The sequence below is a fragment of the Babylonia areolata genome, chromosome 7 (genome assembly GCF_041734735.1).
Source record: "Babylonia areolata isolate BAREFJ2019XMU chromosome 7, ASM4173473v1, whole genome shotgun sequence".
Lineage (NCBI taxonomy): Eukaryota > Metazoa > Mollusca > Gastropoda > Neogastropoda > Buccinidae > Babylonia > Babylonia areolata.
Window position 1 is genome coordinate 40209257 of NC_134882.1, and position 16104 is coordinate 40225360.

Below are 16104 nucleotides of genomic sequence, written 5' to 3' on the forward strand. Positions count from 1 at the left end.
AGTTGGAACGCCCGGTCATTGTCCACCACTATTGGGGGAGCAGGGAGGGGGAGAGGGATGGATGGGTGGTTTATTCATTTTCAGGCCATTGCCCCTTATTAGAGGGTGTTAAAAAAGTCATCATGGACATCGCATCATGCATTTAAACTGACATACGTTCAGCTAAGTAATACATAACATACAACATAGATGTACAATACTGTATAGATACTCAATACTTTATTTTAAGTAGTATACCCTCATCTAAGTCATATACAAAACACATTATGAAACACACCTACTTTTAATTGACATTTACACACCTAAATAATGTATAATACACATCATATATCATACGTTTCGTTAACAGTTCTCAGTTAAATTATACACGTTGTCGGAAAAAGAGAGGGGGGGGGGGATAGAGAAAGACACACAGAGAAGTGTTTCTGTGCTGTGTCTTCTGCTGTTACTTATGATGATGATGACGATGACGATGATGATGATTGATAAATACCTCTACACGTGATTCGTGGAAAAGAATGGCTTGCTATATGTGCAGAAAGAAAACGGTTACAACTCTGATTTCAAGAGCTAAATAAAAGTTTCAAGATTTTTTCCAATGGTGTGTATACTGTATGGCTATTTTATGGATTCATACGAATGTTAATGTTACGTGCAGCAATAGAAATATCAGTGTTAAATTGGCACGTTGGCTTTTCATAAGATCAATATCCCCTGGCGATCTGAGGGAAAGCAAACTATAAACAGTCATACACTCTTGGTATTTTATGCAGACAAAGAATATCATTGAACCGCTTGCTCACTGGTCTCAAACTTTCATGGGTTTTGTCGTGTTTCTTAAAACCGCAAAACATACAGCAATTCAAACGCAAATCTTCAACCCTGTGATGGAACAGTCTCACCGTCCCTATCTCTTCAACGTCTCGAGTGAATCTCCCCCACGCGCCAAACACGCTTTGTTCACATCCACCTGTGATGACAGGAGAGAAAAACAGCAGGAGAATGCCTGGGAGGCGGGGTTCTCGCTAGGATTACACGTTTCTGATCCTTCGTTAGCACGTGGCTAAGCCAACCTGATCCTGATCACTATCCCTCATTCGTGTCTCCTTTATCCCAGCAGCGTGTGTTACCTTACCACGCCACGATGGGCATGTCACAACTATCCCATTCCAAATCACTCTGTGGCCTTTCTGCCCTCGTTGTGTGATACATGTGATGCGTGCCCTTTCTCTTTCAGTCTCTCAGCGTCTTTCTGTATTTCTACGTATCCAGGTGTATTCTCACCTTTTCAAAAATACCAACACATAAGGAATCCTAATACCGATCTCAAACTCGGCGACGGACCAGTTTTGCTGACCCTTTCTCTACAGGTGTCATATAAAATCTCATGCGCGCACTAAACTCTCTCTCTCTCTCTCTCTCTCTCGCTTTCTCTCTCTCTCTCTCCATATCCACCAATAATCAGAACAGGGCCAGAGCTCACAGAACAAACAAAAAATATGGGGGAGAGCACTGATCGATGAATGCGAGCTGACGGTCATGCTGAGGTCACATGTTTCCGACCACTCGTTAGCACGTGATTAAGGTTCCTTGTCCCATCCTGACTCGCTCGAATATTACGTCAACAAATAACCCCATTCGACATAGCGTGTCCGATCCTAAAATTCCAATTTCACACAACAGGACTTTACAAAATAAAAAGTGAATAAAGTAACGCAATTACATAATCATATAAATTGCAGTATATTGAATATGCATAAAAGGCACGTGCACCAAACTCCACCCTCGGACAACTTCACTTTTCCTGAGGATTGAAAAAAATAAAATAAAAATAAAAAAACACGATTATCAATTCCAGGGAGAGAAAAAAATGAGTTTCTAATCTAGTGACTATAAATGTGAATGGAGCATTAAGGCAGAAAATGAGAAAGGAAGGAATAGCGAAAAGAAGAAAACACCCATATAACTGAAAGAGCCCCAGGCAAAACAGGGAGAGTTGGCTCATACGAAAGTGGTTTCCTCTGTAAAGCTGCGTCTTGACTGCTTTTTTATGGGGTTTTTTGTTGTTGGTGGGGTTTTTTTTGTTCTGTGTTTTTTGTTGTTGTTGTTTTTGTTGTTGTTGTTTTGTGGGGGCTTTTGTTTGTTTGTTGTTGGTTTTTTTGGTTTTTTGTTTTGTGTGTGTGTGTGTGTGGAGGGGGGGGGTGGGTTTTGTTGATGTTGTTGTTGTTGTTGTTTGTTTGTTTTGTGGTGGCTTTTGTTTTCAATTTTTGCTTCTCCCTCACGACCTTGTCTCACTTTTTTAGTTTCAGTTTCCCAAGGAGACGTCACTGCGTTCGGACAAATCCATATGCGCTGCACCACGCCTGCTAGGCAGATTCCTGACCAGCAGCACACCCCGAAGGCCTTGATTGTATGTGTATATATTTGTGTTCCTCTCAAGGATGGATTTCTTCAGCAGAACTTCGCCAGACGACAACCCTTTTGTTACCGTGGGTTCTTTTTCAGTGCGCTACACAGTACCTCGGTTTAACGTCTCATCCGAATGACGAGACACTCAGTTTTATTTTTCTCGTCAAACTTGGGAGAAAAGGCGAGACCGGTAATCGAACCCAGACCCTCACAGACAATGTGGCAGATGACCGTCTTAACCATTCTGCCACCTTCTTCTTGCGGTGTCGCGACGTTTTCATTTTACATCGTGTTCGTCGTACAAACACGTGGTTAACATCAAGCATTTCAACATACTTTGCGTCTTCAGTATTCTGCAGATACTGTGTTTCGCACAATCAGGAATATTCTCATGTTCCTCTGAACAGCGACACATGAATCATTTCAAACAGGTCTTCGATCCGGTGATGGAACAGTCTCACCGTCCCTGTCTCTTCAGCGTCTCGTGTAAATCTCCCCCACGCGCCAAACACGCTCTGTTCACATCCACCAGTGATCAGAACGAAGCCAGGGATGACAGGGGAGAAAACTAGCAGGAGAATGCTGATCGATGTAAGGGAGGTGGAGGTAACGCAAGGGTTACACGTTTCTGACCCTTCGTTAGCACGTGACTAGGCTCCCCTTGCCCCAACATGATCACTAATCGTCATTCGTTTCTCGTATGTCGTAACGGCGTGTATTATCTAGTCGTAGGATCCTGACAAAGGAGGGTGTTACTTCAAGAATACTCAATGCCAGATCTGTCTGTGATCAGTTTGCCCTTATCCAGTTAAAACAGGCGCCACAAGTGATGCCTTTCTCTTACTGTGTATAATTCAGACATCCGCAGGGGGGGGGGGGGTATCAGAAAAATCCATTCTTCTTAAAAGGGAACATTTCTGTATTTTGGAGTGGGAGGGGACACGGGAACGGGAACCTGATCATGCACCAAAAGATCATATGGATAAACGAAACATGTGTGACAGGGATGAAAAAGAGGATTGAAAAGGGAGATATGGAGAGAGAAAGATACAGCAGAGAAAGATAACATGGCACAGAGAGGAAAGAGAGAGAGAGTGAGACAGACAGAGGAGAGAAAAAGAAACTGGTATAGAGAGAGAGGGGACAGAAAGAGAAACTGGCACACAGAGACAAAGAGAGAAAGGGACAGAGAGAGGAGAGAAAGTGGAACCGGCGCGCGCGCACACACACACACACACACACACACACACACACACACACAGGGATGGAGAGAGAAAAAATGGTACAAAGAGGACAGACAGAGAGAGAGAAGAGAAAGAAAGAGAGGAGGAAAGAGAGTTTTCAACTGTCCTCGGTTTCGGACAGAAAAGCGTACGATTAAAAAATGTTTATTAAAAATATATAGATACATGTGTGTGTGTGTTGTGTGTGTCTGTGTGTGTGGTCTGTCTGTCTGTGTACGTGTGTGTGTGTGTGTGTGTGTGTGTGTGTGTGTGTGTGTGTGCCAAATATCAAGGGGGGAAGAAACGGTTTTTATTTTAAACCTTCCCCAGAAATGAATCTCCCATCGTACTGCCAGGATGCAGAAAAACTGCCGAGACACTTCATCTAGCGGGTATCAGATCGTCTTAGGAGAAAAGGGTAAAACTGGAAGTGTGCTTGACGCCTGCCCCATGAGGGCTGTGTAAAAAAGCCAGGCAAAATCAGCTTGCAACTCCGCATCACTGCCCATCGTGACTGTGTGAACGTGTGATTCACGGCTGATCCCAAAAGTACTTCAGTTTTAATGTCAGTTGAAACTGTTATCGACAGTTTTACGACGTTAACCCTCTCACATCCAAGGCGTCACTGTCCAACAGAATAAAGGAGAGTGGGCACACTTTAAAAGTCTGACTCCGTTCCGTTTGTTCTGTTCCAAGGCCCGCGAGAAAAGAGTTAATGAGTAATGGCTGACGCCGAAAACGAAAGATGCTGATGTGTAAATGCAGGAACTGTGGAATGGACGGATGAGAGAAGATGAAATATATAAAAACTCGTGGAAAAAGAGAAAGAAGCGGACGGACAAAAAAACAAGGGTGACGCCAAGCCACAGAACTGACCCTCCACGTGGGGTACACACACTGACACGACGATCAACAGTTCGGTCAGCTGGCCAGTTAAGTGTGGTTAAAATGAAACGGCAGTCAAACACAGTTATCAGGGAACTTGGAGACCTGACGCTCTGAGATTTGGAAAAGCGGGTCAACAAACCCAAGTCCTTCAAGCTAACGTCCATTCACTAATTCCAGTGGTCCATGTTAATTTGCTCCAGGATAAACACTGAAAGAAACTGGTACACTGTGTACAAAATGTTTACATTTTCAATTTCTCAAAGAGGCGTCACTGAGTTTGGACAAATAGATATACCCTACACCATATCTGCAAGGACCAGGAGCAAATGTCCATACTGTTTCCTCAACAGTAATGATGGACCAAAGCCGAGGTAAAAACGCACTGATCATTTACAACACACGCTCAAATTATGTGTCCACTGGTCCACGACCTGTGAAACCACGCAGATGATTACGGTCTGTCTGCAAAGCACTCTCATCCCAGCTTCCTTCTCCAACACCACCCAAGTCAGCTCACTCAAGATGCATGACGAATGAGAAAGGGAGAGGGGGGCGGGGAAGAGGGGAGAGGGGTTTTGAGAAAGACTGGTCATGAATGATTTATGCAGTTTTTAACTTTTTCTTTCATATGAAGCGCCCAATGCTCTTTGAGAGAAAGGGCACTTTATGAATGTACATATTATTGCTATCGTTGTTATCATTATTCTCATAATCTAACTCCATTCAGAATCCCTCACCTCCAGTCCCCTCCCTACCTCACCATCACTTCTCATTTTCAGATATCTGTCAAGCTGATATGGTCGTGTTAAGCCCAGACATCTGCACAAACATTCGTTACTCACTTGATGAAGTAATCCTTGTCATTCTTGTCCTGTCCTGTTTCCCAGCCGTAAGGGAGACCACTGGAGCCCGTCCAGTTTTCACGGGGAGGTAACCACGATGTTGTCTGGGCCTTGTGACTGAAACAACAGTATCAAGATAATGTTCAAAAACAAGAATATAATGATGCCATATTTACCTGATATATTTGTAAATAACGTGTGTCAGACGCATGCAGCTGACAAGAAAGAGCATGGGATGTTCCATTCTTCCCCCCCCCCTCCCCCCTTCCCCCCAATTGTCAATTTCGAAATTCATAATCTGGAATTTGTGAGAGTTCCAGAAGAGAGTATTTTTGTTTTTGCGAAGTTTCTTTTCTATGCCTTTAAGCTTTGATCCCAGATCTTGAATGCAGTCCAAAATATACAAATGTATTTTTTCCTCTCGTGTAAATAATAATGTATCTGTCGACTGTGAACTCCCACTAAAAGGGGCTGTGGCCTATTCAATAAACTAGTGTCAGTGTCTCTGTGATCTTTGGTTATCATTTGCATTCTGACTGCTGTATGCTCACTGCCAGTGAGCCAAGGCCTGACTAAGCGCGTTGGGTTACGCTGCTGGTCAGGCATCTGCTTGGCAGATGTGGTGTAGCGTATATGGATTTGTCCGAATGCAGATATTGTAGCTTTTCAGTGACGCCTCCTTGAGCTACTGAAACAACTCTCTCCCACTCTCTGTTCTTCGTTTTATCTCGCTCCAAGCGAATGCGAGGGACGGGGGGGGGGGGGGATCTCAGATCTCATTTCAAGAAGTGGGCTTTCCCCCATCTTAACACAACTATACAGTCTTGATCTTTGACGCCCGGGCCCATACAACACACATTAATCATAGAGATCGGTAGATGTCGAGTCTGTCACCTCCAGCCTGCAAAGAAACTCGTCTGCTGACGTGCGGCGACAATGTTTTATTGCTGTTTTGCTATCTTTGTCAGCAGTCACAAATGTGTCACTTCACTATACGAAGATAAAGCGCCAGAATCATGGGGGTCGGAATGAATAAACAGTGAATGAATAGTGTGTGGACGTCCCCTCTGTGTGTGTGTGTGTGTGTTGTTGTCTTCAGTTTAACGTCTTTCCACTTGAAGTGATATTAGACGGGGGAAAAAAAAAAAAAAAAAAAAAAAAAAAAATCGTGGGGGTAGGGGCTGTGAGAGGGGGAGGGGTAAAAGTGTGTGTATGTGTGGAGGGTGAATAGGGAGAGACAACGCTAGGAAAAATGGAAACGTTATAAACGCCAACATCAAACAAATATAACATCTATAACAAATGTCCTATAGGACTATGCAGCAAACCTTCTGCAATAACAAATAACATATTGGAATTGTTAATAACACATTCAAAAGAACTTTTGGTGAAGTCTGGCAAAAAACATTTTAGATTCTGACATTCGAATATTACATGGTTGCTAGAAATATGTTCTCCACATATGCATCTGACATCTTTGCTGAACTTTGTTACAAAAGCGTTCAGTTTTATCCTGTTTGATAATGTATGAATCTGCCTTAATCTTATTCAATTACTGTATGTATTTGACTGATCGATAGTTCCCGGTTGTTGACCATTAATTACACTATGGTTTAAAGCTTTGCCGTTTTCTTGGTATAATTCTCTGACTTTGTTCCACGATGTTTTTTCTAGTATTCGATAACCCTCTTGTACAGATAGAGGCACATAAAGTTCTATGGTTCCCTGTTCGTTCTTTGCACCTTTTCTTGCAGCCCTGTCAGCCCATTCATTGTAGAGAATACCAAGATGTGAAGGAACCCAGAAAAACGTAATATGTGTTCCTTTCAAGCTTAAAAGATGTAAAATGTGGCTGATTTCTAGTATGATTTTAGATTTGTTCTTACAATTTGGTGAGTTTAAAGCACATAATACAGATTTGGAATCAACGCAAAACAAGACTTGTAGAAGGCAAATTGGAAGATCAAGAATATGATTTAGAGCCATAAGAACAGCAATAAGTTCAGCAGTGAATATTGAACGATTTTTACCAATATAGTATGATCTTTCCGTTTTCAGTTCTGGTATAACAAAAGCTGAACCTGCTTGGCCATTGTCTAATAGTGAGCCATCTGTGTAGATCTGTAAATGATCACGGTATCTATTTTGAAGGTGTACTCGGACTTCCGTTGCCATGATATTCGGATTTTCATTCTTTTTAATGTCAGTATGATTAACATCAAAATGTGCTTTATTCATCTCCCAGATGGGGTATGGACTTACGGTCTTCTGTGTGTCTACGTCATCTGAATTAATTTTAGATTTTTCGAACAGGTTTGACACAAACGTGCCAATGGGTGTTAAATAAGATATGTTTTTAGCTCTTTTGGGGAAGCTGTTTTCGGATGTAATTTTTACTTCCTCTGATGTATAATTTTCAGTTGTTGAGCTTCTCAGTACGTATTTAGCACATGCGAGGTTTCGGTATTCATCTAAAGGTAGTACTCCTATTTCTTTGTATGTTCCGAGGGTCGATGCATGGAAAGGTACACCAAGGGCAAGTCTATATGCTTTGCAGTCTATGCTTTGAAGTTTCTTTAGCAAATATTTTGGAGCATTGAAAAAGACTTCTTGTCCATAGGATAGTTTGGATCGAATAAGTGATGATGATAAATGTTTCAAAATCGTTGTATCTTGTCCCCAGTATTGTTTACTCACAATTTTGAGTAAGTTTAGAGATTTTCTTGTTTTTGTTAATAAATATTCAATATGGATGTTCCAAGTTAGTTTTGAAGTAAGTATCAATCCTAAAAACTTAACAGTATCTTTATACTGAATTGTCTCATTTTCAATCTTAAATGTTGGTAACTCTTCTGGGTTTGTACCATTGTTAAAAAGCATAATATGTGTTTTTTCTGATGATAATGTAAGACCATTATCAGCAATATATCTATTTAATCTATCTATTTCTCGTTGGTATATTTTCTTGATATAGTTTAAAGCCCTTTTGGATGTATTCCGTTTCATAGTTACATTCATCCACATACATATATCATCTGCGTATTGCACTAGGATCACATCATTTGATAAGTGTTTGGGTAAGTCGTTCAACAAGATATTAAATAAAACAGGGGCAATAACAGAACCTTGGGGTAATCCCATGTGAAGAGTTTTAGGATTTGAGTATGTATTCCCGACCCGTACCTGTATACTTCTTTCACTCAGGAAATCTTTGATATAATCATAAAGATGTCCTGAAAAGCCAACAGATTTCAGTTTAAAGAGTAACTTTGCATGCCAAACTTGATCATAGGCTTTCTTCACATCAAAAAAAGTTGCAAGAACGTTTTTCCTTCTAGCGAATTGTTGTTTTACATGTGTTGTAAGTTTTACCAAATTATCAATTGCAGATCTACCTCTCTGAAAGCCCGCTTGGTTAATTGGGATAATCTTATTTTTATGACAATAGTACATCAGCCTTCTCAAAATTATTCTTTCCATTAGTTTACCAGTATGTGATGTTAGTGCAATTGGCCTGTAGCTGCTCTTATCTGTTTTGCATTTTCCTTGTTTATGAACTGGTATCACAATAGACTGTTTCCATTGTGCTGGCATTAAACCATCAATCCAACACTTTTGAAAAATATCAAACAATAAAACAACAAAATTTTCTGGTAAATGTCTCAGCATCTCATTTGAGACTGCATCAAGTCCTACAGATGTTTTCTTTTTAGGGAGGGATACTAATGCTTCTTTAACCTCGTTGAGCGTGAGTGGAGCATTGATGTACTGACTATTATCAGGACATGGATCTGTATAATCACTTTTGCTCTCTTCTTCGGTTCTGTGTATTCTGTTTTTAAGTGAGAGACCTTCCAATCGCATAGACTCCGAGAACATTTCTACAAATGTTTCTGCCTTCTCTACATTGGACGGGAAATCTTTGTCTTTTATCTTAATAGGACAAGATGGCAAATTTATACCTTCTTTCATTTCATTAAATTTTTTCCATACCTTTTTAGTATCTTTATGATCAGAAATCTCCCTATTACAGAAGGAAGACCAATATTGTCTTTTTGCCTGTGCAATGACCATGTTGCTATGATGATTTGCCTTTTTCTTTTCAATAAGATTCTCTGGTGATTTGTTGCTCAGATAAGTAATAAATTTAGATTTTTTATTATCTACTGCTGCTTCGCAGGCTGGTGTCCACCAAATATTTCCCGAATGCTTGCTTGATTTAAGTGAATTGTATTTTGGAATTGATATGTCGGCAGCTTGTAAAATGGTGTCAGTAAAGAATGAATACAATGTATCTATATCCGCGGTGTTTATGAACTCTGTGTTATAGCTAGCAAGCATACTTTCGAATTTCTCCCAGTTAGCATCTTTATATTTATATCTTGGAACTTTGTCTTTTTGAAATTCTGTAGGTCTTTGAGTTACATTAAAAGTCATGATGATCGGTAAGTGATCACTTCCCAATGTATCTTTATATGTCGTCCATTTACATTCTGGATACAACGTAGGGGATATGAAAGACAGATCTATAGCAGATGCCCTGTGAGTGACAATATCAGGGATTCTGGTAACGCTGCCATCATTTAAAAGGCTCAAGGAGGAATCAACAATATTTTCTACAAAGCGGTTACAAGTAACTGATACACAATCTTTGTCCCAAAAAGGAGAATGGGCGTTAAAATCTCCCCCAATCAACCATTTTTCATTATCCTGAATATTATGTAACCATTCCGTGTTTACTTCGTTTGGGCCTCTCGGTAAATACACAGATACGACACGTAGAGTAAGATGATCACTGAACCTAATACGTGCCGCGCATGAATGAAAATCTGGAGTAGTGTTAGGTGCTGGTGGAGAGCATACGGTGTACTCTATTCCTTCTTGAATATATAGTGCGGCACTGATTTTTGTGGCAGCATCTACATTCTGGTGCACAGGTGGGTAATAATAACCTGGAAGCTTGGGTAATTTATTCTTCTTAACATTAAGTGATTGTAATATAAGTGCTTGGTAGTTATTATTTGCCAAATGTTGGATAAGATATGGTAAATTTGTGGAGATGGATCTAGCATTCCACTGCATAACCTGGATTGCCTGTTTGCGAATGGGGGGCATTATGGAGGAGAGTATGTGTATGTTGGGTATAGTGTGTGGAGGGTATAAGGAAAAAGAAAATAAGAAACTCTAAATTAGAAAATAAAACAACAACAACAACAACAACAACAACAATAATAATAATAATAATAATAATTATACAATTTGTGATTGAGTCAGCTACTTATTCGACTTACCACAGTTGTAAATCGAAAATTAAACAGTAATTATAGTCACTTAACAGTAGCTGTATGGACTAGTTATGAAAAAAATAAATAAATACATAAAATAAAATAAAATGCTTAACGTCTAATAAGATGAAATTATATTGTGTTAGAAACGGCGAAGTGTAGAAAACTCAGCAGTTCTGTCTCTGTGGTGAAAACAGTCAAGGCTGGCTGTGGCGTTTAAGGTGATGCAAATGTCAATACATGGACCAGTCTGTCAGGACGGCGTAATTGTTGTACCAGTCATGACGAGGACGTGCGGGGTAGAACTGGTGTGGATGGTATCTGGTGGGGCGTGCAGGTCGTCTTGGTCTCTCCCACAGCAGATCTCGGACGTGTCGCCCTACGTTGGCTGCCAGTAGACTGGACCCCCTCTGATTCAGATGGATGCCGTCCCGAAGATGATGCGGTTTGATGTTATCATTTTCTACAAATGAAATGTTGGCCACATCGTACAGGTCGGAACTGACGATAGCGTTAAACAGCTGTCTTCTGATTTCTGTTTTCTTATCTTTTACTGGTGTGACTTTGCTTATGACGAATTTTATATGGGTGTTTTTCTGCGCTGTTTCTTTTATTGTGGAAACGAATGTTCTGCATAGTTCTGTAGGTTCGTTCACTTTCAGGTCGTTGATACCGCAGTGAATTACAACAAGGTCCGTTTTTTCTGGGGGTGAAGAAAACTCTTGTAGGGATTTCTGTGTCTCATGTAAGGTGTGGTTCCTTTGTTTCGAAGCCTGAAAGCAGTATGATCTTCCAAGTCTTTTTTCGTGTACTCCATTCATTACTGAATCATGTAGGATCAGCACTTTTGGAAGGTCCTCATGTTCCTCTGTGTTCTTATTGGAACGTTTCGTGTAAGTCTGCTTTTCTTTGACGTAATTCGACGAGGTCTTGTCAGGGACTGGTTTGACGTCAGCGTTCTGGAGCTTTTGCTGCTTTGGTGTTTCTTTTTTCCCAGTGGTGTTGATGGGCTTGTCACATTTCGTTGTTGTTTTTTCTGGTTTCTTCTGTTTTACTGGACTCAATCCTGAACGTTTTGCTGCTTCAGCGTATGTAATTTTTGGTTTGGGGCTGGATTCCGTTTGTGTTTCACTGGAAACCATAGTAACAGTTGTCTTCGTAAAAAACATCGTTGATTGTTTTAACAAATTGTTTTGGGCTTCCACAGTCTTCTCTAGGGAAGAAATTCGATTGCAGAGAGCTCTCACCGTCTGCCTGAGATCTAATAAAGTAGACTCTATGTTTAGGTCAGGCACTGCCTGGATCAAAGGCGTCTCTTCGACTTCTTTTGCCGTGGGGAGGTCAGTCGTTGAGGGTAACCTCGTATCGGGCATTTTACTAACTGGAGTATGGGTTTTCAACCCGCTACCACTCGATTCCAGTTGCCCGCCGACAGCATGTGTTGATGTAGTCACCACACGGGCACTGAAGCTTCTTGTTTTCATTTCTTTTGTTGACATTTGCCAACTTTTGCCACAGTCAGGTTCAGCTGCTGGTAGTCTCCGCCATTTTGAATTGTGTCCTATGTGTGTGTGTGTGTGTGTGTGTGTGTGTGCTTCTTCCTCTCTCTTTCTTCCTCCTCCCCCCACCCCTCTTCCTTCTTCTCCAATCACCTCTCTCTCTCTCTCTCGTATATATATATATATATATATATATATATATATATATATATATATATATATATATACATGTTCTCTATCACCCCCACTTTCTGATGTTTGTCATGATATAGTGCTTCTGTTGCCATTTTTGTTTAATATCAAAGCATTCTGAAAACAAGTTTTGTTTTCGATAAACGAAGATGTTATTTGAAATGGTAACTTCAAATAAAATAAAGAAGGTCTATTTCGTCTTTTAAAACAGTGAATACAAGAGCAAATTATCCCGGTGGATATAGGTAAATGTGCTATGGGATATGGTGTGACTTCATGCATGACAAAATTTCTAATGCAATGCGTTTAATATGACAGCCCTTGTTTTGTTTTATTTGTTTGTTTTTGTTGTTTCTTTCTTATTTTCTTCGTTATTGGGGTTTTTTGCTGTTGTTGTTGTTTTGATTTTTTGTTTTGTTTTTGTTGGGGGGGGGGGTTGTTGTTTTTTTTGGTTGTTGTTTGTTATTTTGTGTTTTTTGTTTTGTTTGGGGGTGGGGGGGCGGCAGGGGGGGTTCATACAAAGTATTGAGGAAATTAGGATATATATGGATACATAATATTGTAGCTACACATAACCGAAATGTTAAAGAATTTTTTTGTCTGTTTGTCTGTGCACCTGACCCTGAGCATATGAATCAGAGAAAAACAAATATAATTAAGGTACGATCATCTTGTTTGTGAGACTTGAAATCTGACGTGTTCCGAATTATTAACGTGTATCCACGAATCTGCTAGCAGTCTTAGTTTGTCAGACAATGCAAGCTTATGTGTATCCACGAATCAGCTTGTTTGTGTTTCAATGCAATATATATTCACAAATCAGCTTGTTTGTCAGACCTCTGAAAGCTGTCTCCAGTGTTTCCAGTACTGAATCTAACCACTAATCTGTTTACCAAACATCTGAAAGCTGACATGTTTCCAGTACAGTATCTATCCACAACTCTGTTGTCAGACCTCTGAAAGCTGACATGTTTCCAGTACAGTATCTATCCACCAATCAGCTTGTCTGTCAGACCTCTGAAAGCTGACGTGTTTCCAGAACATTATCTGTCCACTAATCTGTTTGTCAGACCTCTGAAAGCTGACGTGTTTCCAGTACAGTATCTATCCACCAATCAGCGGACGGAACAGCGCGTGTTGTGGACGCGCGTGCACTGGGAACACAAAAGGCCGCACGTGCCATCGTCTGATCAAACGATGTACAACAAATAGAAACAGACACACGGGATCACAGGGGTGACCCCACCTCTAGATAAGTCAGAAAGCCAGCCAGCGAGACAGGAGCTGTCTGGTTAGTTGGCAGCGTCAGTGTGTTTAATTGCTTGTGTTCGGAAGTGTTATCAGAAAGGGCATTCTCCAAAGCAAAAACAAAAACAAGAGAGGCAAGGCCTTCAAGACTCACTTGTGATAAATTAAGTCCCATAGCATTAATTACAGAGTAATTTCCCTTTTTAACTATGTGCACCAAAACGTTTGCAAAATAAATAAAAATTCCATGCTTAGCAAAAGAAGTTCCTGTTTGAACAGGAACTCTTGTTGTTGTGTCAGAATAAGAGGTCAAAGTGCCAAGTTTAGAGAATACAAAAAATATAAATATAACAGTAAATGTAGTTTGCATATAATTAGGCTTCTTTTTTATTTTTTTTGTGCCCATCCAAGAGGTGCAATATTGACTGGAAAGAACTGAATTTTTCCTATTTTTATGCCAAATTTGGTGTCAACTGACAATTTGCAGAGAAAAAGTCAATGTTAAAGTTTACCACGGACACACAGACACACAGACACACGGACACACACACACACACACACAGAGAGAGAGAGAGAGAGAGAGAGAGAGAGAGAGAGAGAGAGAACCGAACACCGGGTTAAAACATAGATTCACTTTGTTTACACAAGTGAGTCAATGACAACGATGCTGTGCTGTTCTGAAGTGTAAAATTTCCACAAAGATTTGCGTTTGAACCCGAACGACCTATCATCAAATGTCAATGTCCCATTTATTATTTCATACCTTTTCAAGTACACCAGCAATTTTCACTGTTCTGTTTGTTTCAAGATCTACACATTCTACAATGCATTCACTGACGGCTATGGTCAAGGGGTTTCTTTACCGTGGTCATGCCAAAACCGAAACACACGACCTCCTCTTCTACGTCATAAACAAACCAGAGATATGTTGTATTTTTTCAAACGAGCAGAAAATAAAATTGCACTCTCACGTGCGTAGCCATAGCGTACAAGCTGCCTAACCCCCTCCTCACCCCCCACCCCCACCCCCCACCCTCTCTCTCTCTCTCTCTCCGATTTTCTTTCTTGAGTTCTGACCACATGACTGTGAAAAATAAACAAAACATTCTTGCTATAGTATTATCTCAATTCCCTGGAAAAAAAATTCTCTCTCTCTCTCTCTCTCTCTCTCTCTCTCTCTCTCTCTTTCTCATTCTCTGAGTCACATCCATCATAATTCACGGTCTTCAACACCTACGTGACCAACCCGAGGACCGGATGTTACTGCCATGCCATCACTTTTCCTGGTGAACTGACAGCCTGTAACATACATGATGCCAACACTGGGTGTTCGATTTTTCCTACCACTTAGACAGCTATGGAGAGATCAGGTTCACAAAGTCTTCGTGCTGAAAACCCCCTCACGGCCCAGACAGTGACCTGCAACTGTCTGCCAGACAACAATAAAGACGTGTATAGGCAGGGGTTTTTGTACAGGCTAAGGTTTTGTAAGGACATAGGTACTCCTTGTAACAAATGCTCTTCTTCGCCCACGCTTTCTAGCAATCTCACACTGTCAATAGGCGAGAAAGCGTGGGGGGCTGGGTGGTGGGCATGGCGGCTCCTACGATCTCTCCCACTTTCCGAGAAAGCGCCATAATTTTGGTAATTTGCTGCACTTCTGAAGTTGAGTCGGAGGTTGGTGCGTCGCAATGATCTCTCCCAAGTGGAATGCAACAAGAAGGTGACAGTTTTGGAGTCATCGCCGTTGACGTCTTCGTTAACTCACTCAGTACGGCCAGTCCTCTCTTCTCCTCTACACAGACCCCTCGGATGTCCAGTGGGTGTCTGAATGACCCAACCTTTAGCTTCCGTCGTCAGAATTGTGGCATTCTTTGTCAACATTCACCTCTTCAGTATAAGAGCGTTCCGCTTGCAATATTTTGATGATGGTAATTGGGGTGAAACGCTGTTAACGTCGTCTCTTTCGCCGTTCGTATGGAGAGAGTTAACGCCATCATCATTATCATGCCCGTCGCTGTTGTCGTTCCCTCTTCCCTCCGCCTCTCTCTCTCTCTCTCTCTCTCTCTCTCTCTCTCTCTGTCTGACTTGGGCAGATTGGAAGAATGGGCTATGCCTGAAATAGTAATCCTTGAATGAAAAATGTTATGAGTTCTGAGTTCTCTCTCTCTCTCTAATTTCAGGAGAATACAACTCCCATGAAACTATCTCGATTTTAACTTCCACAAGAAGGAAAGTCGATTGCCACTTCACCAAAAGCAACTGATGTCTTTCCAAAAATCGACACTATTGGGGAAAACGTATTAATGGAATGAGATGCTAATGTAAATACCATTAGAGAGTTTCGATCACTCCATTATACAAAAGACGAAGTGAAATGAAATTGTAGATTCTATTGTCAGTTATCGCATTCGCCACTCAAAACCTATGTTTAGAAGTTATTGTCGTGACACCATATTGTGTGTGTGTGTGTGTGTGTGTGTGTGTGTGTGTGTGTGTGTGTGTGTGTGTGTGTGTG

The 16104-nt window shown here is 40.9% G+C and overlaps 1 protein-coding gene across 5 annotated transcripts in view; it reads right to left on the bottom strand.

Moving 5' to 3' along the window:
• LOC143284028 (uncharacterized) overlaps positions 1-16104 on the bottom strand; it is a 244453-nt gene that overhangs the window by 156154 nt on the left and 72195 nt on the right. For all 5 annotated transcript variants that reach the window (XM_076590593.1, XM_076590590.1, XM_076590592.1 and 2 more), the window contains one exon: positions 5363-5479. In XM_076590593.1, the coding sequence (XP_076446708.1) occupies positions 5363-5479 (117 nt within the window). The remainder of the gene's footprint in view (positions 1-5362; positions 5480-16104) is intronic.